This window comes from Microcaecilia unicolor, chromosome 1 (genome assembly GCF_901765095.1).
Source record: "Microcaecilia unicolor chromosome 1, aMicUni1.1, whole genome shotgun sequence".
NCBI classification, from domain to species: domain Eukaryota; kingdom Metazoa; phylum Chordata; class Amphibia; order Gymnophiona; family Siphonopidae; genus Microcaecilia; species Microcaecilia unicolor.
Window position 1 is genome coordinate 553145687 of NC_044031.1, and position 22765 is coordinate 553168451.

Here is a 22765-nt window from a genome sequence, read left to right on the forward strand (position 1 = left end):
ATATATGCATGTTATACAATAATCTTTGGTATACAGAAAAATAACAAAAATAATAATAAAAAAACCCAAACCTAAACCATGCTGTCCTTCTGTCTCTACAGCTTAAAAAGACATTTGTATATTCTAGATAAGATCTGGTGAGACATTTAAGGCGCCAACAGTGATATATTGATAATACCTCAAATTGTACCACTAGTTATTTAAATGAGAATTGAATATCATCAATTTCTTATTCTATAGATAGAACATAAGAGTAGCCATACTGGGTCAGACCAATGGTCCACCTAGCCCAGTATTCTGTTTTCCAAACAGTGGCCAAGCCAGGTCACAATTACCTGGCAGAAACCCAAATTGTGGCAATACTCCATACTACAAATCCCATGACAAGTTGCTTCCCATGTCTGTCTCAATAACAGACTATGGCCTTTTCCTCCAGGAATTTGTCCAAACCTTTTTTAAACCCAGATACACTAACCGCTGTTACCACCTCCTCCGGCAACGAGTTCCAGAGTTTAACTATTTGTTGAGTGAAAAAATATTTTCTCCTATTTGTTTTTAAAGTATTTCCATGTAACTTCCTCGAGTGTCCCCTAGTCTTTGTACTTTTGGAACGAGTAAAAAAAAAAAAAAAAAAGATTTACTTCCACTCGTTCTACACCACTCAGGATTTTGTAGACCTCAATCATATCTCCCCTCAGCCGTCTCTTTTCCAAGTTAAAGAGGCCTAACCTCTTTAGTCTTTCCTCATACAAGAGGAGTTACATCCCCTTTATCATTTTAGTCGCTCTTCTTTGAGCCTTTTCTAATTCTGCTATATCTTTTTTGAGATACGACGACCAGAACTGAACGCAATACTTAAGGTGCAGACGCACCATGGAGTAATACAAAGGCATTATAGTATTTTCGGTCTTTTTCACCATCCCTTTTCTAATAGTTCCTAGCATCCTGTTTGCTTTTTTGGTCGACACCACACACTGAGCAGAAGATTTCAGCGTATTATCTACAACAACACCTAGATCTTTTTCTTGAGCACTGACCCCCAAGGTGGACCCTAGCATCAGGTAACTGTGATTCGGGTTATTCTTTCCAATGTGCATCACCTTGCATTTGTCCTCATTAAATTTCATCTGCCATTTGGATGCCCAGTTTTCCAATTTCCTAAGGTTTTCCTGCAATATTTCACAGTCCGCATGTGTTTTAACAACCTTGAATAGTTTTGTATCATCTGCAAATTTGATCACCTCACTCATCATTCCTATTTCCATACCATTTATAAATTAAATAGTACCGGTCCCAGTACAGATCCCTGCGGCACTTCACTGTTCAGTCTCCTCCACTGAGAGAAATGACCATTTAACCCTACCTTCTGTTTTGTGTCCAATAACCAATTCCTAATCCACACCAGAATCTTGCCCTATCCCATGACTCTCTCATTTTCTCAGGAGTCTCTCATGAGGATCTTTATCAAAAGCTTTCTGAAAATCTAGATACACTACATGAACCGGCTCACATTTATCCATATGTTTATTCACGCCTTCAAAGAAATGAAGCAAATTGGTGAGGCAAGACTTCCCTCGGCTGAACACATGCTGACTCTGTCCCATTAAACCATGTTTGTCTACATGTTCTATAATTTTATTCTTTATAATGGTTTCCACTATTTTGCCCAGCACCGACGTCAGGCTTACAGGTCTATAATTTCCCGGATCACCCCTAAAACCTTTTTAAAAATCGGAATCACATTGGCCACCCTCCAATCTTTAGGTACTTCGGACAATTTTAACGACAGGTTACATATTACTAACAGCAGATCAGATGAGATGCTCATGCCTGAAACCTTTTTTTTCCTCATGTCTAGCTTAATTAGGATAATTTATAGTTTAAGGACTATAAAAGAGCAGATCTGTTTAATTATTACCGATCATACCTTACACTCTTCTCCGTACACTCCATTCCCTTATAGGCTTGTTTTGCCTCATCCAGCTAAAACAAGATGGGAAATCAATAAGCTCAAGTGCCTTCTATTTTTTGGCCCCTGCTCTATGGAACTCCTTACCTCTGAAGACTTATCTTTTTGAATTGGCATTTAGCAACCACTAAGGGACTGAGGCCTATAATGGGGGCTATCAGTCTGAGAAGCAGAATGTGACAGAGTATAAATTATTTTCTATTCTATCTGCCGAATGGATATTCTTTCCTATCAATTTTATAGGGTTCTGCTTTTATTTTCTTCTTTTAATTGTGGTTTTGCAAACCTCTTCATCTCTTTCATGAATGAAGCAGTATATCAAATTGATAACAACAATTACTTTTACAAATCCCTCCTTTTACAAATGAAGATTACCCTAAGTAATAGAAAAAAAAGTGAAGACTAGTTAATTCCTACGGTAACTGAGGATTTCTTATATTAGATTTTGCACTGTCTTCTGAAAATGTTTATCATAGATATTTGTATATTGAATTTTTATAAATTTTACTAATCTAATAATTGTTTTACAATATATTATGTATTCATTTTGCTGTAGTTCACCTCAGACCCTGAATGAGGAACAAAATATAAATGCCATTATTAAGTTCATGCCTAGAACTTTCTCCCATTAGTCTTAGACTCTCATGATCTCAATCTGGTGCAGTGTGCAAACTATAGTGAAATTAAACCAACTGCATGCACTGGTGAATTAAACATCCTACCTCGTCTCTGCTTATCAGTTCATTGGAGAAAGTCAGTCCAGGCATGAGACCTCTTTTCTTCAGCCAAAAGATGGCAGCGAAAGATCCTGAGAAAAAGATTCCTTCCACTGCAGCGAAAGCAACTAGTCTCTCCCCTGATACACAAGATAGTTTTAATCAAAATATGAACATGGAAACGTAGCTTTAAAGCACTTCACATGAGTGTTATTCATCAATAACTGCTTCCCTGAACTATTTTTTTAATTAAAGTTAACCCCACCCCAAATCAACAAGGGTCCAACTCCCCCCCCCCCCCCCCCGATATAACTTAATTCTTTACTACCAAAAAGAATCTTTAAATTATAAGGAAGGAGAAATTAGATCATATCTGCTAATTTTGTTTTCCTTTGGCCACAACTAGACCAGTCTGGAACCTGTAGGTGGTGTCCATCATCATCAGATGGAGAGAGAGAAAAAGAAGAAGTTTGCGTATTTTGCCCAAAAAGGGCATTGTGCAGCCCTGGATACTCAGTATTTCGAATGACAAAGCAATGGATAGTATCTTTTCTATTTCGCTTGAGTTTTTCTACTAAATATACTCATAGCGTATTGCCAGCAAAGGAAAAAAAAAACACATTGAACAGTTAAACTGTTAGAGATAGCTGAACATCGAACCTGAAGAGACTTTGTTGATAAAAGAGTGAAAAGAATAATATCAGAATAAGATAAAATGGATCATAACTGGAATCTATTAGGAAGGGCCTCGGGACTGGTCTGGTGAGACTTAAAAAAACCCCCCACAACAATCAGCTAAGACCTAATTTCTCCTTCCTTAGTATCCTTACCAGACCAGTCCAGAAACTGTGGGATATATCAAAGCAGTTCCAATGATGGGTGGACTCCAAACATCTCTGACCAAATAATTAATCCCAAATCCAGTATACACCTATGCTACTACTTGAAGCTAACAATACTTTGTGAATGTAAGAAGGGATAACTCTTATCACTGGTCTGCAGCTGTGAATCAGAAGTATCGCTTGTACCACCACCCACGAGGTCTAAACACCTCTGGAAGCAAGTTTTCAAACTTTAGGTCATTTCCCTTTGAAATTAAACATACATGCTGATAAAATATCACATCAGCTACGAGGCAATATAATGTTTATAAGTCACTCTGCCTTATCTGAAACCTGTAAAGAGAAATATCAACCTGCCCAACCTTGGAAATTAATTGGTCATTTCAGTGTACTACTAGAAACAAAGTATCATAGAAAAATGAAGACACAAAGACTATACAGTCTATCCAGTCTGCCCATCCATGCAATCTAATATCCCTTCCTCTCCCTTAAAGATCTTATGTACTTGACCCAAGCTTCCTGAAAATCAGATACAGTCTTCATCTCCATAACCTCCACTGGGAGGCCATTCCATAAATTTACCATCCTTTTCATAAAGAAGTATTTCCTTAGGTTACTACTGAATCTGTTCCTTTTCACCTTCATTGTATGCCCCCTCATTCCAGAGTTTCCACTCAAATGAAAGACTCGCCTCCTGTACATTTATGCCATAAAGGTATTTATACGTCTATCTCCTCTCTCCTGCCTTTCTTCCAGAGTATACATATTGAGATCTTTAACTCTGTCCCTATACACTTTATGACGCACTGCGTACGTCTAGTAGCACTGTAGAAATGATAAGTAGTAGTAGTAGTATGAAGACCACCAACCATTTTAATAGCCACCCTCTGAACTGACGCCATCCTGTTTATATCTTTTTCAAGGTGCAGTCTCCAGAACTGTACACAGTACTCTAGGCAATATCACCTCTTTCCTGCTGGTCATTCCTCTCCCTATGCACCCAAGCATCCTTCTAGCTTTCACACTCGCTTTTTATACCTGTTTGGCTACCTTAAGATCATCACATATGATCATACCAGTTCCACACATCTTTTGCTCACAAAAGTACTTTACTCCCTAAACTGTACCTCTCCCTCAGGTTTTTATAGCCCAACTGCACAATCCTTCATTTTTTAAACATTAACTGTCAAATATTGGACCATTCTTCGCTAGGTTCCTCTTCATGTTATCCACACCATCAGGGGTGTCTAACCTACCGCAGGTTTTGGTATCATCTACAAAGAGGCAAACCTTACCAGACAGCCCTTTCCAATATTGCTTAGAAAAATGTTTAAAAAACAGGACCAAGAACCAAACCTTGCAGCATACCTTTAGTAATATCCTTTTCTCAGAGTGTGCTCCATTTACAACTATCCTTTGTTACCTTCCACTCAACAAGTTCCCAACCTAGTTAATCACTTACAGCCCATACCAAAGGCAACTCAATTTATAAATTGTCTAAGCAGTGTGTCTAAAATACACAAAGGATATTGAGCAAAGCTAAAACTTTGATCTACCTGAACAGAGGAAACTAACTTTAGAAAACAAAATATTCAATTGACGTTCCTGCTTCTGTGAACCAGAGAAAGGGATCTGTTAATGTTAACATTTGTAGCTCAAAATTCTCTTACAAATAGAGATAGAAATCAAGAATAACTACATAAAGGGTGATACTCATCCAAGATGCTCCTTAAAGGGACAGAAGTCCGGCACCTTAAAAAGTATAATCAAGCTTCACCTTAGGACATGAGAAACACACAGGATGACGTATAGGACTAAATTTTATACATGCAGGCTTATTTTCGAAAGAGAAGGGCGCCCATCTTTCGACACAAATCAGGAGATGGGCGTCCTTCTCTCAGGGTCGCCCAAATCGGCATAATCGAAAAGCCGATTTTGGGCGTCCCCAACTGCTTTCCATTGTGGGGACGACCAAAGTTCCCGGGGGCGTGTCGGAGGCGTAGCGAAGGTGGGACTGGGGCGTGCCTAACAGATGGGCGTCCTCGAGTGATAATGGAAAAAAGAAGGGTGTCTCTGACAAGCACTTCGGCGACTTCACTTGGTCCATTTTTTTCTTTGACCAAGCCTCAAAAAGTTGCCCAAACTGACCAGATGACCTCCCCTGACTCCCCCCAGTGTTCACTAACCACCTCCCACCCCGAAAAAAACAACTTTAAAAACTTTTTTTTTGCCAGTCTGAAATGTCTCAGGTCCTTCACAGTAGTATGCAGGTCCCTGGGGGGGGGGGGGGGGGGGTATGTGTGTGTCAGACGAGACATAGCGAAGGCGTGGACGTCCTTCTTTCAAACATTTTGGACGTCCTGAACTGCCCCCCCCCCCCACAGGGACGGCCAAATTTCAAGGGAGTGGAGTGAAGTGGGAGCGGGCTAGTGGTTAGAGCACTGGTTTTGCAATCCAGAGGTGGTCGGTTCAAATCCCACTGCTGCTACTTGTGATCCAAAATCCAAATAAATAAATAAATAAATAAATAAATAAAGGGGGTGTTGGAGGCATAGCAAAGGCATGGACGTCCTTCTCACAGAAACATCCAGGCATGGACATCCTTCTCACAGAAACATCCACATTTTGGAAGTCTTCAACTGCCGTCGCAGGGACGGAGGCATTGCGAAGGATGTCCTTCACCCATACTCTTAAAATAAAAAAAAAAGACGTCCCTGACGAGCACTTGGACGTATTCACCTGGACTTGTATTTTTCTAAGGTTGTAGATGGCAATTTATTTAAAGTTGTAGATGGCTATTATACACGCAGCTTGTCTGCATGTATGAAGCCACCTTTGGCATGTGCAGAGCAACCACGCATAATGCTTGGCTGCTCTGCACTGGCTTCCCCTCCTTAGGAAGGAAATCATGTACAAATGAGCTCCTTCATGCATGCCCATTCCTTTCCGAATCGCTAAGAGATCGGTAAGGAAAGGGCTTTTTCCTTTCAGTTAGTGCATCAGTTAGCCCACTGCAGTTCCCCATAGGGTGCCCAGTTGGTGTCCTGGAATGTCAGGGGGATCGGTGCACTACGAATGCTGGCTCCTCCCATGACCAAATGAGTTGGATTTGGTCGTTTTTGAGATGGGCGTCCTCGGTTTCCATTATCGCTGAAAACCGGGGATGACCATCTCTGAGGTCGACCACCTCAACATTTAGGTTGACCATCTCTAAGGTCGACCTAAATGTTGAGATTTGGGCGTCCCCCACCGTATTATCGAAACGAAAGATGGACGCCCATCTTGTTTCGATAATACGGGTTTCCCCGCCCCTTCGCGGGGATGTCCTGCGAAGACGGCCTCAGGAAAATTTGGGCGCCCCATTCGATTATGCCCCGTCATGGTGTCTGAAAAATTCACGCTGAAAAAAAATGCCTAGATGTATTCTATAAAGTACACCAAAAATGTAGGCATACATTATAGAATACACCTACATTTCTGTGAGGATTATAGAATATGCCACGTGCCCGTCCATGCAACTAAATTTAGTCACGGGCAGTTATGCCAAGTAAAACCTGGTGTGGACTGGGTGTATACTTAACGTGCATAGATTTGAGAACAGCCCACGACCCGCCCATTCCACACCCAAGGACTCACCCCCTTTTCAACTACGTGACTCAGAATTTACGTGCATGTCATAGAATACGCTTAGACGCAACTAAGTTGCCTGCGCAAATCCGGAATATGACCGGATTTGCTACATAAATCAGGGGGATAGCATCCTACCTTTGAGAAAACACATTATATCTGGATGAAATAATCGAGAGAACCTTGCAGGCAGCATTGAAAGCTATTTCTACTTATTTTTTTTTTGTTACATTTGTACCCCGTGCTTTCCCACTCATGGCAGGCTCAATGCGGCTTACATGGGGCAATGGAGGGTTAAGTGACTTGCCCAGAGTCACAAGGAGCTGCCTGTGCCGGGAATCGAACTCAGTTCCTCAGGACCAAAGTCCACCACCCTAACCACTCCTCTAAACTTCTAGAGCTTGCTTATGAAGAGAATGGCATACATCAAATACAAGAACTACTTTATTATGATGAAACAGAGTGCAATGTTCATACATGACCAAGGCCTGAAACTCAATTTCTACTAGTCAAAATAACTACTGCTACAAAAAGCACTGCCCAGGTGATATCCTAGAAATATGAGGATTCCATGATCTCAAATGATGGTTTAATGAGAGATGAAAGCATGACACTGAGATCTCATGGCATATAAAGCTTCTGCTTTGGAGGTTTGATATGAAGTAGCATCTTCATGAATCTGGAAAACAACTGAAAACTCTCTGAGCAGGGATACCAACTTTTTGACAGAGAAAAACCTGACACCTGCCCTGCTCCATGACCTGCCCCACCTGCTGTTGCACTGTTTCCCCACCCCCACAACCAACTGTCTCTACTAGGCTTGCCATCACAGAAAAAAAAATTGCCACATGTTCTATGTTTATTTTACATACTTTACATAACAGAAACAGGCTAATTTTTTTATGAATATGGAATTCAGATAAACCAAGCACTATATGGCAAGTATATTTTTCAAACTTTATATTGATTTATAAAACACATACCACAGAGGAAACTCACTTCTGTACCTTGACAGGGGAAGTACAAGGTTAAGTGCTATACTGGTTCTATGAACCACATTTCATACCATTTAATGCTGAATAAACACTAACCAGGGGACCCAGCGGAATAATGTGGAAGTTCTGCATACTAAATCAATATGCTCAATTTAAAAAGGCTGCTCAGAAGGCACTGGTGAATGTAAGCTATCATTATTCTAATAGTTTAGAAAGAAGCAGACATGGCTAAAAGCTGGACCTTGTGAACCAGAGTGGAGGAGTAGCCTAGTGATTAGTGCAGTGGACTTTGATCCTAGGGAACTGAGTTTGAGTCCCACTGCAGCTCCTTGTGACTGGGCAAGTCACTTAACCCTCCATTGCCCCTGGTACAAAATAAGTACCTTAATATATGTAAACCGCTTTGAATGTAGTTGCAAAAAACCTCAGAAAGGCGGTATATCAAGTCCCATTTCCCTTACCACACCAAAATAGCACTAACTCCAAAGGCTCAAAAAGCAACAACCTTATCTGTGAAAAAAGCAGCACTGTAAATAATACACCAGACTCTAAAACACCAATGCATCACCTAGTGAGAAAACAGAACAAACAAGACTGCTACAAAATCCCCACACAAACTACATACTAGCAGAATATCGCACCTTGATCTCATAAAATACAGAGACCCTCAACAAATATGAAACAAAGGACCACAGATCAGTAACAGTGATATGAAGGCAAAAACTCAACTGGAAACCTCAAGAAGTCAAACTCTGCAAATACAATAAATACTAGAGAAATAGAAACTGAAGTGCAAGATATGAGATGCACATTTCCAAAAACTGACATATTCCAAATAAAATACCTTTTTGTATTTTTGTTCTCTATTTTTTTTACTAAACCACTTTCCAGGACCTCTGGTCCATTTGATATTTCTTCTCTCTCAGTATCTCAGACTATAGTACTACTAATCTTTTCTATAGTGCTACTAGACGTACGCTGCGCTGTACACATTATATGCAGGTACTTTCTCTGTCCCTAGAGGGCTCACAACCTAAGTTGATATACCTGGGGCAATGGAGGGTTAAGAGACTGCCCAAGGTCACAAGGAGTTGCAGTGGGAATCGAACCTAGGTCGCCAGGATCAAAGCCCAATGCACTAATCATTAGGCTACTCCTCCACTCATCCATCTTGCCTCTGCACCCCTATCCGTCCTGTCCAGCATCTCTCCCCTGTGTCCCTGCCCCTATCCTCCTCCCCCCATGTTTAGCATTTGGCCTCTGTATCCTTATCCTCCTGCCCTATATTCAGCATATAACCTCTCAGTGTCCCTATCCTTCCCCTATGTCCAGCATCTTCCCCATATACTACTGCCATCCCTTTTCCAGCACTGTCCCTCTGTATCCCTGTGGAAAATATTCTAACTTAGAATATATTTTAATAGTAGGCCAGAATTTAGTGAGTATGACCACTTTCTGAATGTGTATTACTTCACTGTTTTAAATATAAAGAACAGAGTGATCAGAGTGTTAAGTGATCTAGGGACCTTTAGGAATGGAAAAACATTGTAAGTCATTTGTATCTTAACTTGGGAGCAATTTATGACTCCAATATATTATAGATAATTCGATGATAAAGGGTTGAAGGAGACTATCACGGAGATGATGCAGTCATAACTACCCTATGTTCCTGTAATAATGAATCTTTTATGTATTCTTTTGATCCATTTGTGTTCAAGATGCTAAATTCCCTATATAAGGAACTGCCCTCTGTCCAAAATTTAGAACATACCTGGTTGCCATTAAGCCTTGTATGTTCTCATATATCAATAAACAATTGTTAAATTGAGCACAGGCTTGTGTTTTTCTTATTTACAGTTCTACATCCCTATCTCCCCCTTTCTAGTGTTGCCTCTCTGTATCCCTCTCTCTGTATTCTCTTCATGCCCAGCATTTCTCCTCTGTGTCCCTGTCCCTCCCCTTTCTCCTGCACAACCCTCCCTGGGACCAGAATATCTCCTTCTCTGTACCCTGCCCACCCCCTCACAGTCTGGCATCTCTCCTTCCCTCCATGGATCCAGTGTCTTCCCCCCAACCCACTCAAACCAGTCTCTCTCCCCTCCCCTCCCCTCCTGTCTCATTCACAAAGATTATGCATATTTCCTCTGCTCTCCCCCTTCCCCAGTCTGGTTTCTCTTCTCCACTCCCCCCCCCCCCCCCAAGCAGATCCAGTACCTTTCCCTCTCCCTCCTCCCCCCTTGGTAGATCCAGCATTATTTCTCTCACTTGGCAAATCCAGCATTTCTACCACTTCTTCCCTGACTAACCCAGCATCTCTCCCTCTACCTGCATCTCTTGGGTCACTCTCCCCCTTCCCCCAGGAGATCCAGCATCATTCCTTCTCCCTTCCTCTGGGAAGATCCATCATCTTTGTTTCTCTCTCCCTCGGCTGATCCAGCATTTCCCCCCCCCCCCCCCCCCCCAGAGTTCAGTCTTTCTTAAGCCCCTATCTCTCCTAGGTCCACCAAATATCTCTCCCCCATCTCTCTTCCCCCGGGCCCATCCAGAGTCTATGCTTCCCCCCCCCCCCCCAGTGCTGAAATGATGCCTTGACATTCAGCAGCTGCAGCAATTCAAGCAGACGGCATCTGAGCGACTCTGGAGTCTTCCCTTCCCTCAGCTGTGTCCCACCTGCGTGGCAATAGGAAGTTGCATCATAGGAGGCAGGAAGGAAAAGCCTTGGAACTGGTCAGAGGCTGCCTGCTTGAATCACTGCAGCTGAGCTGCCGAATATCAAGACACTGTTTCAGCATCTGGAAGTGGGAGGGGAGGGGAGGAGAGGGAGAGGCAGTGGGAGAGACAATGAATGGACCCGGGGAATGGAGGGAGAGATGCTGACAGTTCTGGGCCATGACATCAGGGACAAAAAAAAACAAACAAACGGCTTTTCTATTGCCGGTTTTCAGGGTTTGCCAGCAGCCGGTCTGGCTATTGAAACACCAGCCAAGCCAGCTGAAAACTGGCCAGTTGGCAACCCTAACTGTGAGGCCAGAATTTTGTCTATGGAGTTACGACAGGCTGAGAGTAGACTGATGGACATTTGCAGCCTTGAGTGATAAATATTGTATACATATATTGTAGTATTGTATTTGGAGGACAATGAACAGGATCTTGACCATTAATGAAACACTGAATGGAAAACCTTCCCATTTAAACACATGTGCACATCTGCTGATTAGGTTTTCTTGCTGCAATGAAGGTGTCTCAAACAAGTGATGGAAGACCCAGGAAGGGTACTAATCACTGCTCAATTTCCGTGTTGTCAAGGCTAGTGATTTAGGAATAGGATGCAGAAGGGAGCCTCTGTTCTGCACCATCAAAATTGGAAAGGTTTGAAATCTGCATAGAGGAAGAACTAAAAAAAAAAAAGTCTTTAGAAAACAGGAAACCAATTTTGCCAATTCTGGTAACGTTCTATGAGAATCATTGTGCTGGATTTCTTTTGGAATAGTTTTTCTATTAGAGAATCAGCACACAGGAGAGACCAAGTACAGTATATGGCCAATGTATCCTATGCTAGGTGATCCAGAGATCGGTGCACTGAACAATAGAGGAATAGCACTGCATTTTTTGCTAACAGAAATCAAGTCTATTTGAGGAGTCACCAATTTTAATAAATGCCTTGTGAAGAAGGGGATAAGGGAACAGAGAGAGGGGGGGGGGGGGGGTACCGGTGGAGAAGATAAGGCCCAAAGGAGGGGACAACCCAGATTCTTAGCTCAGGGAGTCCCACGTCAGGAGAAGGCATAAATCATTTTCCCCTGAGGGCTGGAGGCAGGGTAAAAACTACAATTCCCAGCAGCTCTTGAGGAAGTCTTACAACAGAATCAAAGACTTCTTATCCCAGCAGCCCTCAGTGGAGCCCAAAGGAAAGGCAGGTAAAGGTGAAACTTAAGACAAGGAGGGGAGACCAGGAATGAAGGGGGAACCTCTAAGCAGAGCTAATCAGGGGGAGGAGGATCAGCTGGGGAATGGGTGGGGTGAGGAGCCCATGGAATGGAAGGAAGAAGAAGTGAGGCAAGAGGAGCCGATGGAGATTGCAGCTCTGGCAATATCCAAAGGTAAAAGGTTCATACAGCAGGTAACCACTTGGTGCGGGGTCTTGGTAAACAAGGGAAGGCAGTGGCTATCGTGGCGGAGCCAGGAAGCGACGGGGTCAAGTGGGAGGAAGCCAGGAGATAGAGCTGGCCAGAAGAGGGAGGGGACCCCTGAGAGCTCTCTGCCTCTGAACTGCTGATGGGATTTCTAAACTGCTTGTTTGAACTGCCTGTTTTTCTTTGTGGACCGTTTTTTGCTTTTGGAATTACTTATTTTGAATTGCATCATTGGGACTGCTGAGATTCATGTCCTGTTGGTTTATGAACTGCATTTTTTAAGCTGTGGAGATTCCTGAACTGCTTTGCTTTTGAAACTGCATTATTAAAAATGACTTTTTCTAAACAGCTTGTTTTGAGGATTGCATTCTTGAAACTGCTGGGATAATCTCGCTGGCGGATATCTCGGGAGCTGTGCTGGAATAGTACTACTGACGTACCTCAGGTCGGAGGGTACACCTGGAGGATTACAGGGAGTTGTACCTAAGTGGAATATCATATAGAAAACTTGGGCCGGAGGCCAGAGTTTTCCTGAGAGGAGCGGAGGGATCCTTCACAGCCTGCATGGTCTGATAGTCTAGAAACCAATTATGGAGGTGGAAGAACACTGCTGACTTTGTCCGACATCTGGTTCCGATTGCCCAAAGTGTAGGTTGCTTGAATTTGTATGTAATAAAAATCAAGAAAAGGAACAGTGGAGATGACGAATAAAAAAGCAATACACTAAAAGTGCTTAACTGGCGAACTCTTTGATTTCTAAGTACTGGAAGAACGTGTTATATATTTGAATCACAACTGAGTTTTGTTGATAAAAATAGGCTTGCTGGATTACTAGGCACTTTCGGTACTTTACTGATTTCATCAATAACAAGACAATCCTCGGACTCCTGATATAGGCCATGCAGCCGAAATATGGCCTGTGTCAACTCAAGTGAAGATTTTGATTAAAGGACAGTTGAGCATTTGCTTTGCTATTCATCACCTCCACTATTTCTTTTCTTGCGTGTTGAGGACTGTTATTCTGTTTTCCTTGGATTAAAAAAACAAAAATCACCAAAATTCCAAATCTGTGCTGCCACACAGCACAATCAAAATGAACTCACACCTCTGTTTCTTGACATTAAACATGGCAACATTATCCATCTGTATTATAGACCATGCACAAAATCTGGCTCTCTGTGTACGTTAAGAGCTGAGGTGGGCTCCCCTAACAGATGCTATAAGCATCTATTGTGAGGATGTCGGAAACAGGATGCTGGGCTTGATGGACCTTTGGTCTGTACCAGTGGTACAAAGACATACCTTTCTTTAGGTTGTACTCTAATTTCCACCAGTGTAATTTGGTACAAAGTGGAGGAAATGGATGAATACTAGTACGTAAAGGTTGGGAGAACTGTTTCCATTAGAATTTGATGTCCCATTGTGGCCTTCTCATTTTGAAGCTAGCAAAAGGCATGACATGAATTGAATGCAGCAGCCACACAGCCCAACATCTGTGACTATCAGGAAACATTGAACTTTCTGGACATAATGAATTAGTTCCAGGTGCCTGCAGCAGAAAAGCTTTTGCTTGATCTACGTCCAAAATATCTCCTAGGAATGAGATCTAGTTTGTAGGCTCAAGTACTGACTTCTCAAAGTTGATGACAAAAACCAAAGGAGATGTACTGTTTTTCTTCCTTAGGATAACAGCTAGATCTGTTGATGAATCTGTTAGAAGCCAGTCAGTAAGTTACAGAAAGACTAGATAACCCTACTTGAACAGGTCTGCTTCTACAACCATCAGAAATTTAGTGAAAACCCTATGACCCAAGAAAAGGCTGAATGGGAGGACTTCATAATGGTCAGTTTACAGAAGGAAACAGATATTTCCTGTAATTGGTGTGAATTGGGATGTATAAATAGGCATCAATGAGATCCAGAAAGCATAAGGGAGGATGGAGGAAAGGGTTTTCATTTTGAATTTTTATTTGCTTAGGGAAAAGTTGAGACGGAGGTCCAAGATAAACCCTCTAGTCTTCTTGGGGATAAGAAAATATATTGATGAGAACACATGATCATTTCCTTGCCTGCAATAGTCTCTACTGGATTTACCTGTAGAAGGAGAAGTGTAATTTCTTTGTGAAACAGGGTAGTAAGATTATGAAGTAATTGAGTCAAGTATCGATTCAGAATCGTAAAAACAACCATCAATCGATTGTGACCTTCTATCATTCTTTGAGAAAGAGCTGCACTGAACCCCCTCCCATAGCCAGGGATGAATGTAAAGTATATTTTGTAAGGAAAGACGTGTTCATCTAACACCTATTTATTTTTGCAAGGGCAGGGGCTTTTTATCATTGTTTATTGATTCAAACTTAAAATCAGAACACTTACGATAAACAGTTGACAGGAGTTGCTGAAAACTCATATCACTGAATGGAGATTCCATCAATATTTGATTTGCTTACTTTATTTCTTGTCTATTAGATTGTAAGCTCTTTGAGCAGGGATTGTCTTTCTTCTATGTTTGTGCAGCGCTGCGTACGCCTTGTAGCGCTATAGAAATGCTAAATAGTAGTAGTAGTAATATCACTGTTATTTGAAAGCTCATTTTCTGCCTTCTTCATCCCTCCCTCTCCTTGTGTGCTTGGGGAAGTACAGCAGAGATACATAGAATTTATTCAACAGTAAATATATTTATTCATACAAAGGATTAGAAATTAACTTACAAAAATATAATGTAAACACAAACTGATGGCCCTCAGTCAGTATATTGTGACTCACTTGCATAATTCTTGGTATACAAGGCTTCCCTGTTCATTTGCAACTTTTCCTAATCTAGCAATGAGGCAGTACATGTTCTCTCATACTCCAGTTTCTACAGGAGCAAAATACATAAATGAAAAAAATTGGGAAATAGATTACCAAAAGTAGACTCCTTGTCTGCTATCCATTGTAAGGCCCATTCTGCTTTCTGCTTCACATAAGGCAAGGTTTCAATTGCATTGAATAAAGTCTCCCTGAAAAATTGTATGAAGGAAAGGTCAGCAATTATCAAAATAGAACATAGTATTTTTTGTTCTCAAAATTACCTATATCAGAAGCAGTTCACAGCATCTGATGAAAACTTATAGTTAACTTAGTTTGCCTTTCAGAGAGGTGATAAGAAAATGTAATACATGACCTTATTGTTTATTGCACAAAACAAATCTAACACTAAGCAAGGTTCAGCATAAATTTGTAGGAAGCTCACACTGAAATAGTTTGCGTAAATTTGGGAGCTCCCAAACAAATCATGATTTTTAAAATTCCTACCCTGCATACCACTTAGCCTTTAACTAGACTATACCAAACAGGGCTATCTGGTTAAAATTAACTGCTTTTACCACACCTTAATTTACCCCAGAAGTCACCAACCTGCAGTATCACAGTACCACAGGTTGCTGACTACCATGGTAAAAAACACTGTTTGCCAACCACCTTGCAAATAACATTATTCCAGCGGCCCTGGAGCACTGGGCCTCAAAAGCCACTAAGGGAGCATACTGCCAGATGGCACCGGTAAGGGCAGGATTTGACTGGGGATCGCTCCTGCCCTGGGACCCACTAGATCAGTGGTTCCCAAACCTGTTCCTGGAATCACCCCAGCCAGTAAGGTTTTCGGGATATCTAAAATGAATATTCATAAGACAGATTTGCATGCTGTGGAGGCAGTGCATGCAACTCTCTCTCATGAATATTCATTGTGGATATCCTGAAAACCTGACTGGTTGGAGTACCTCCAGGACCAGGATTGAGAACCATTGCACTAGATAACCAGGTATGGGCAAGTAAGTCCCCAGTGGTGTGTGGGGTGGTGGGGGTGGGCAGGGAAAGCACTATGACCCCTTTAAGATGTGGCTCAGGGGCTCCTGAGACAATAACTTCTATAATGCGACTTGCGTATTCACCACAAATTACACTATAGAATTCACATGGTAATAAGCTACTTTACATGAATTTGCATACTTTTCTTCTTATTACTATCAAGCTCATTTTCAAAGCACTTAGCCTCCCAAAGTTCCATAGAAACCTATGGAACTTAGCCTCCCAAAGTGCTTTGAAAATATGCCTCTATGTATCCCCACATTGACTTATCACTACAGTAGTATAACTCAAATTAGTGCCTTTTAACATGCGTTAAGGGGCAAATAAAGTGACTTAGAACCCTAATGCAGCTGAATAACTTCTCCCTCAGTCTGGTCACAAAAATACCTGGCTTAGAGTTATCCAGTTAACTTTAACCAGTTAAGTAACGATCTGGTTAAAGATGACTGGTTAACTTTATCCACATATTCCACAGCTTAGTTTCAGTCCCACGGGGTTTTAAGATCCAAAACAGATAGAGGTGCAAAGACCTGGCCACTCTTCTTTGCAGAACTGCTTTGATTCAGACGCATTCATAGGTTTTTGTGCATGAACTGCTCATTTCAGGTCCTGCCATAGCATCTCTATTGGATTCAAAGTCAGGACTTTAAGTAAGCCAATCCAGAACTTAATTTTGTTTCTCCATAGCCATTCAGACATAATTTGCTTTTGTGTTTTGGATCACTATCTTGCTGCATAGCCCAGCTATGCTTTAGCTCACAGACAGATGACTGGATATTCTCCTTAAGAATTTTCTGGAACAGTGCAGAATTCATGGTTCCTTCAATAATGACAAGTTTTCCTGGTCCTGAGGAGCAAAGCATCCCTGTACCAACACACTACGACCACCATGTTTGACCGTTCGTATAATGTTCTTACTGTGGAATGCTGTATTTGCATTACACCAGACATAATTGGACCTGTGTTGTCCAAATCGTTGCACTTTTGACTTGTCTGCCCATAGTGCATTATCCCAAAAGACTTCGGGATCATCCAGATGTTTTTGAAAATGTGAGACTAGCACTGATGTTACCCTTGAACAGCAGCAGTTTCTGTCTTGCTACTCTCCCATGAATCCCATTTTTTGCCCAATCTCTCTCAACTGTGGAGTCACAAACACTGACCTTAGCTGAGGCTAGAGAGGCCTGCAGTTCTCTGGATGTTCTTCTGGGAAGTGACTTCCCTGACGAGCTGTAGTTGTGTCCTTGGAGTAATTTTGGCAAGCTGGCTATTCACCACTGTTCCAAGTCTTCTCCGTCTAGAAATAATGGCTCATTGTGGTTTGGTAAAGTCTCAGAGCTTTAAAAATGGCTTTGTAGCCCTTTCCAGACTGATACATTTCACCAACTTTCTTTTTTTCCTCATCTCTTCTGGAATTTCTTTTGATCATGGCATAGCATTCTTGTAGAAACTTTGTGGCAACTACTTCAGTCTCACAGTAAGGTTCAAAATACAGGTTTGGCTGTAATCAAGTATGGCTGTGTTTAATCAACTGAATCTAATTATCAATTAAATTTGGTCAATTGGTTGAGTAAATAAGGGCCTCTTTTACCAAGCCAAGCTAGCAGTTCCCGCACGACAATGGGTGATATGAGTGTTAGATAGCTTCGCTCCTTAAATAAATGTCATAATAATTTAAGAACTGGGTTACATGTTTCCTTGGGTTTCCTTTGTCTAATATTACATTTTATTTAAAGATCAGAAACCATACATTGTGACATATATGCAATAATAGGAGACATCAGGAGGGAAACAAAAAAAACTTTTCACATCACTATTTTAAACAATACAAATATAGAATCATCATCATAGTCTGACCAATATCAGCCCACATTAAGGGAGTTATGGAGAGCAAAAATTTTTTAAATGAACTTAGGAAAATTAGGCGCAATACCACACACCAAAAAAATAAAAAATGCTGTCAATCCAATAATAACCCTACTCATTCATATTCCCACACCAACAGTCAATCTATTTGAAATACTTAAGTACTTCTTTCTCCAATAAAAGCTTCTCTATCAAGACACTTGCAGGGGTACTTCAAATTAAAAGTCATTCTCGATGCACGTGTCCTAGCCTTTACAGTTTATTAGAATTTCCTATACCGCCTGGACTAACAAGCAGATCTAAGCAGTGTATAAACTATTTACAAAATTTCAAAAGTCAAAAAAGAACAACAAAACTTTGAAAGTAAAGATTAAGAGCACGCAATCCAGAACAAGCAAACATAACTAAGAATTGTCAAGAAGGGGAGGAGGAAAGGAAGAGGTGGCGAGAAGGGTATAGGGAAGGAAAGCATCTGAGTGGTAACCTTTTAGACCGGCAGCCACAGCCAACCATGTGTCAGGTAGCCTAGAAGGCTTCCTGATAAAGCCAGGCTTTTACTGCTGCTTTAAAGCTTTTAAAGGAGAGGTTGACAGGGATATATGTAAGGGAAGGGAATTCCAGATAAAAGGGGTCATAAAATAGAAAGCGTGATGTCTGGAGAATTCAAATTACGCTGTTTTAGAATTGGGAAGAACCAAGCAGTGGTCATTCAGGATCGAAGGCAAGTGGGCATGTATAGTATGGTATGAGTTGCTAAATATAGTGAGAGGGGAGCCCTAACCTATGGGTTTAAAAGTTAGAGACAGTAATTTAAACAAGATTCACTGCTCAACAGGGAGTCAATGATGAGTAGACTCAGGAGTAATGTCAGGAAGTATTTTTTCACAGAAAGGGTGGTAGATACGTGGAATGCCCTCCAGCGGGAGGTGGTGGAGATGAAAATGGTAATGTAATTCAAACGTGCGTGGGATAAACACAAAGGAATCCTGTTTAGAAGGAATTGATCTACGGAATCTTAGTTGAGATTGGGTGGCGACACCAGTAATTGGAAAGTAAAACCAATGCTGGGTGGTCTGTGCCCTGATCGTGGCTGAATAGATATGGATGGGCTGAAGTGTAAATTTTAAGGGGCTTTGATGTTAGCTTCAGAAATTTTAGTATAGGAACAGTGCTGGGCAGACTTTTACAGTCTGTGCCCTGAGAAAGGATAGGACAAATCAAACTTGGGCATACATATAAAGTATCACATACCATGTAAAATGAGTTTATCTTGTTGGGCAGACTGGATGAACCGTTCAGGTCTTTACTTGCCGTCATTTACTATGTTACTATGTAGCTTGGAATAGTGGTGATACATGTTCTGACCTATGGGAAAAGCACAAAAGTCTAATATTTTGAACGGCTTGAAGATTTTTTTAGTTGCAAAAACATCTTACGAAGCTGTGTAGCTCTAGACACATCAGGAAATAATTGCAATGACTGTCCAACAGATTTAAGTTTCAACACAAAATAAAAGCAACTCGAAGCACTGCCCAAGTTGTAATATTGTATTCAGTTGTGTCCAAATATTCGGTCAGAATGCTGTCAGATTTTAATCTAAGACATTATAGGTGACGGCCTCTTTGCCTCTAGAGTGGTAGAGTGGAGGAGTAGCCTAGTGGTTAGTGCAGTGGACTTTGATCCTGGGGAACTGAGTTTGAGTCCCACTGCAGCTCCTTGTGACTCTGGGCAAGTCACTTAACCCTCCATTGCCCCTGGTACAAAATAAGTACCTGAATATATGTAAACTGCTTTGAATGTAGTTGCAAAAACCTCAGAAAGGCGATATATCAAGTCCCATTTCCCTTTCCCCCTTATAACTTTAAACAGTAAATAGTAGATCAGATAAAATAATGTTAGATAGCGATAAGACTCTTTAAGATAGTTTCTAAACAAGATATTGTGGACAATAAATGAGTATAAGGAAAATTAAGAACAAACGGATTTTCTGATACATAATTATTCTCAATAGCTTCAAACTTGTAATACACAGAAAAGATCATCTTTAATACTGGATACCCTCACAGCCTTAACAGTAGACACCTACGGCTCAAGAGATCTTAACTTAGTGTCTATAACACTAAATCAAGATTCCACATCTTGAAATTTATCTGATACTTGAGTAGAAAATTGACAACTGGGTGACCAATTTCTTTAACATAAGTCCCATCCCTATAACAGACCTCCACACATCTATCTCACGCTTAAGTTCTTGGTCAGGGAACTGCTTTGGGTACAGGTACTTAAAGTATTTTAATCAAGGGGGAGCTAGTCGAAGCTGATATCACTGTATGTCCTCTATTATGCAAAAAAACCCTCAAGAACTAGTGAAACACTCAAGTTAAAGAAAAGGTAAGGAAATCTAGGGAAGGGAAGAGGTTAGGGGGTCTATGGAGCTTAAAGATGCTCCTAACTCAGTTAGAGGCCTTTATTAAAAAGGCCTTTTTTTGTGCCGAAAATGGACGTGTGGCAAAATTAAAACAAACGTGCATCCATTTTGGGCCTGAGACCTTACTGCCACCCACTGACTTAGAAGTAAGGTCTCACCCATTAACCAGGCGGTAATCATCAGCGGTGTACACTGCCAATTACCGCCCAGTTAGCGCCATGCGGTAGAAAATAGAAAATATTTTCTGTCGCGCGTTTTGGACATGCATCAAAAATAGAATTACCGCCCAGGGCACACGGTAGCCAGGCGGTAATTCTAATTTGATGAGCGCTGGACGCGTATAGACGCCCAAGCGCCTTAGTAAAAGGGCCCCCTAGTGATCTAACAACTGCTGGTCCAGCAGTGCTCCCTCCTGGAAGATGTTGAACATGTTTATCTATTGGGCCATAATTTGCCATAGCTGATAATACCAAAACTTTCCCTTTGATCTTCTATTTTCTCATAAAATAGTACTCACAATTCAGCAATCTACTCCCAGTAGTATAGTGTCAGCCTGACTAGCTGAACTTTGTTGAAAAGCCTGGCTAGTCGAACTGTGTTTGAATCCCGGCTAGCAGAACTGTGTTTAAAGCCTGACTAGCTGAACTTTGTTGGAAAGCCTGGCTAGTCGAACTGTGTTTGAAGCCCGGCTAGCAGAACTGTGTTTAAAGCCTGACTAGCTGAACTTTGTTGAAAAGACTGGCAAGCTGAACTGTGTTGCCCCGCCTTGCTAGCGGAACTGTGTGGCAGTGAGAGCGAACTGCACGGACGAGTGTGGAGTCGGAAGCAGACAGCACGGATAAGGGAGAGAGACAATTACGCGGCCGAGAGGCTTTTCAAAATATTCTTCAAACCATTCAGCAGGGCTCCAAAAAAAAAAAACCCAAAGGGGCAAAGCGTATCCCTTTGGGCATGTCCCTGTGGCCACACACTGCAGTCAGCACTATTTAAATAACAGTAGGTACTAGACAGTTGCATGGGGACAGAAATCTTACCCATCCTCGCTGGAATTGTACCCATCCCCACAAGAATTTAACCTGTCCCCACAAGAATTTAATGGTACATCTGGGTTTGAGCCGCAGCACTGCAGGCAAGGAAGGAACAGAAGTTGAAACTTGGAGCACTCTGGTGCACACATATAAGACTTGTCTCTGATTCACCGGCACTGTGTGCTGAGAAGTCGCCACATGCATGCACCAGTAGGTCAGGTGACATCTGACGCTTGTGCCTGTGTCAGAGCTGAGGTCTGCGCATCAGCCCGGGAGAAGACAGGATTAACAGTAACATAGTAAGTGACAGCAGATAAAAACCTGAACAGTCCAGTCTGCCCAATAGTCACGCTCATCAATTCATAATTAAATAAACAATGAACATACTATTATATACTTGATTATGGTCTTTCTCTGACCAGCCCTATCCTTATGTTCCAACTACTGGAGTTGTCATTAAAGCTCACACCAGCCTATTTGTCTTCTCATTTGCAGGAAACAGACCGTAAAAGTCTGTCCAGTACTGTCCTCATGTTCCAGCCACTAAAGTTGCTGGCTAAGCCCTTTCCAGTCCATCCCAAACCAGATTGTCATTTATGAGACATAGACCATACAAGTCTGGCTAGTATCGGCCCTAGCTCATGACAGCTGGAGTCACCATTTAAGCGTCAGCTGACACATCCACAAACATGCAGCCATTTAAGTTTATGTTTTTTTTAAATCTATTTTCTAATTAGAGATCCTCTGTGTTCATCTGCATCTGTGCTGTTAAAGAAAGGAGGATAAGTACTCAAAGAACTTGGTACTCGGTAAGTGAGAGGCTGGCGTAAGTACAGCTTACACTTTCACAGGAACCCCCCAGGAACTGCTCCCGTTCCTGTGCAAGTCTCTAGTAGGGATGCTCTAGATGATGATAGCAGGGTGCAAACCAAACTAGCAGGCTGCCCAGAACAGAATCACTGGAAAAACACCCACATGGCAGGCAATACAGCTCCCTCTATGCAACAACCAAGCTCTCAACTCCCTTGGATTTGAATTTTAGATTTAAATTTAAAGATGCTCCTAACTCAGCTAGTGATCTAACAACTGCTGGATCCAGCAGTGCTCCCTCCTTCCAATACCAAAATAACTCAACCAACCTAGACAACTGGTTTCTAACTACAGACCGGTAGCCTCCATTCCATTCTGTACTAAATTAATGGAGGGAATGGTAACCCTACAGCTCACTCACTTCTTGGCCTTGCATGATATTCTTCCACCATCTCAATCAAAAACAGTCCTGTGTTCCATATTAGACCATGTCCGACTACTG

General features: G+C 41.6%; 1 protein-coding gene across 4 annotated transcripts in view; it reads right to left on the reverse strand.

The window, feature by feature from the left end:
- RRM2B (ribonucleotide reductase regulatory TP53 inducible subunit M2B) overlaps window positions 1-22765 on the reverse strand; it is a 210522-nt gene that overhangs the window by 77006 nt on the left and 110751 nt on the right. For all 4 annotated transcript variants that reach the window (XR_003943708.1, XM_030217486.1, XM_030217494.1 and 1 more), the window contains 2 exons: window positions 15190-15284; window positions 2692-2825 (listed from right to left, as the gene is read on the reverse strand). Coding sequence is in view for 3 of the 4 variants with exons in the window: in XM_030217486.1 (XP_030073346.1) it covers window positions 2692-2825; window positions 15190-15284 (229 nt within the window). In the remaining variant the exon portion in view is untranslated. The remainder of the gene's footprint in view (window positions 1-2691; window positions 2826-15189; window positions 15285-22765) is intronic.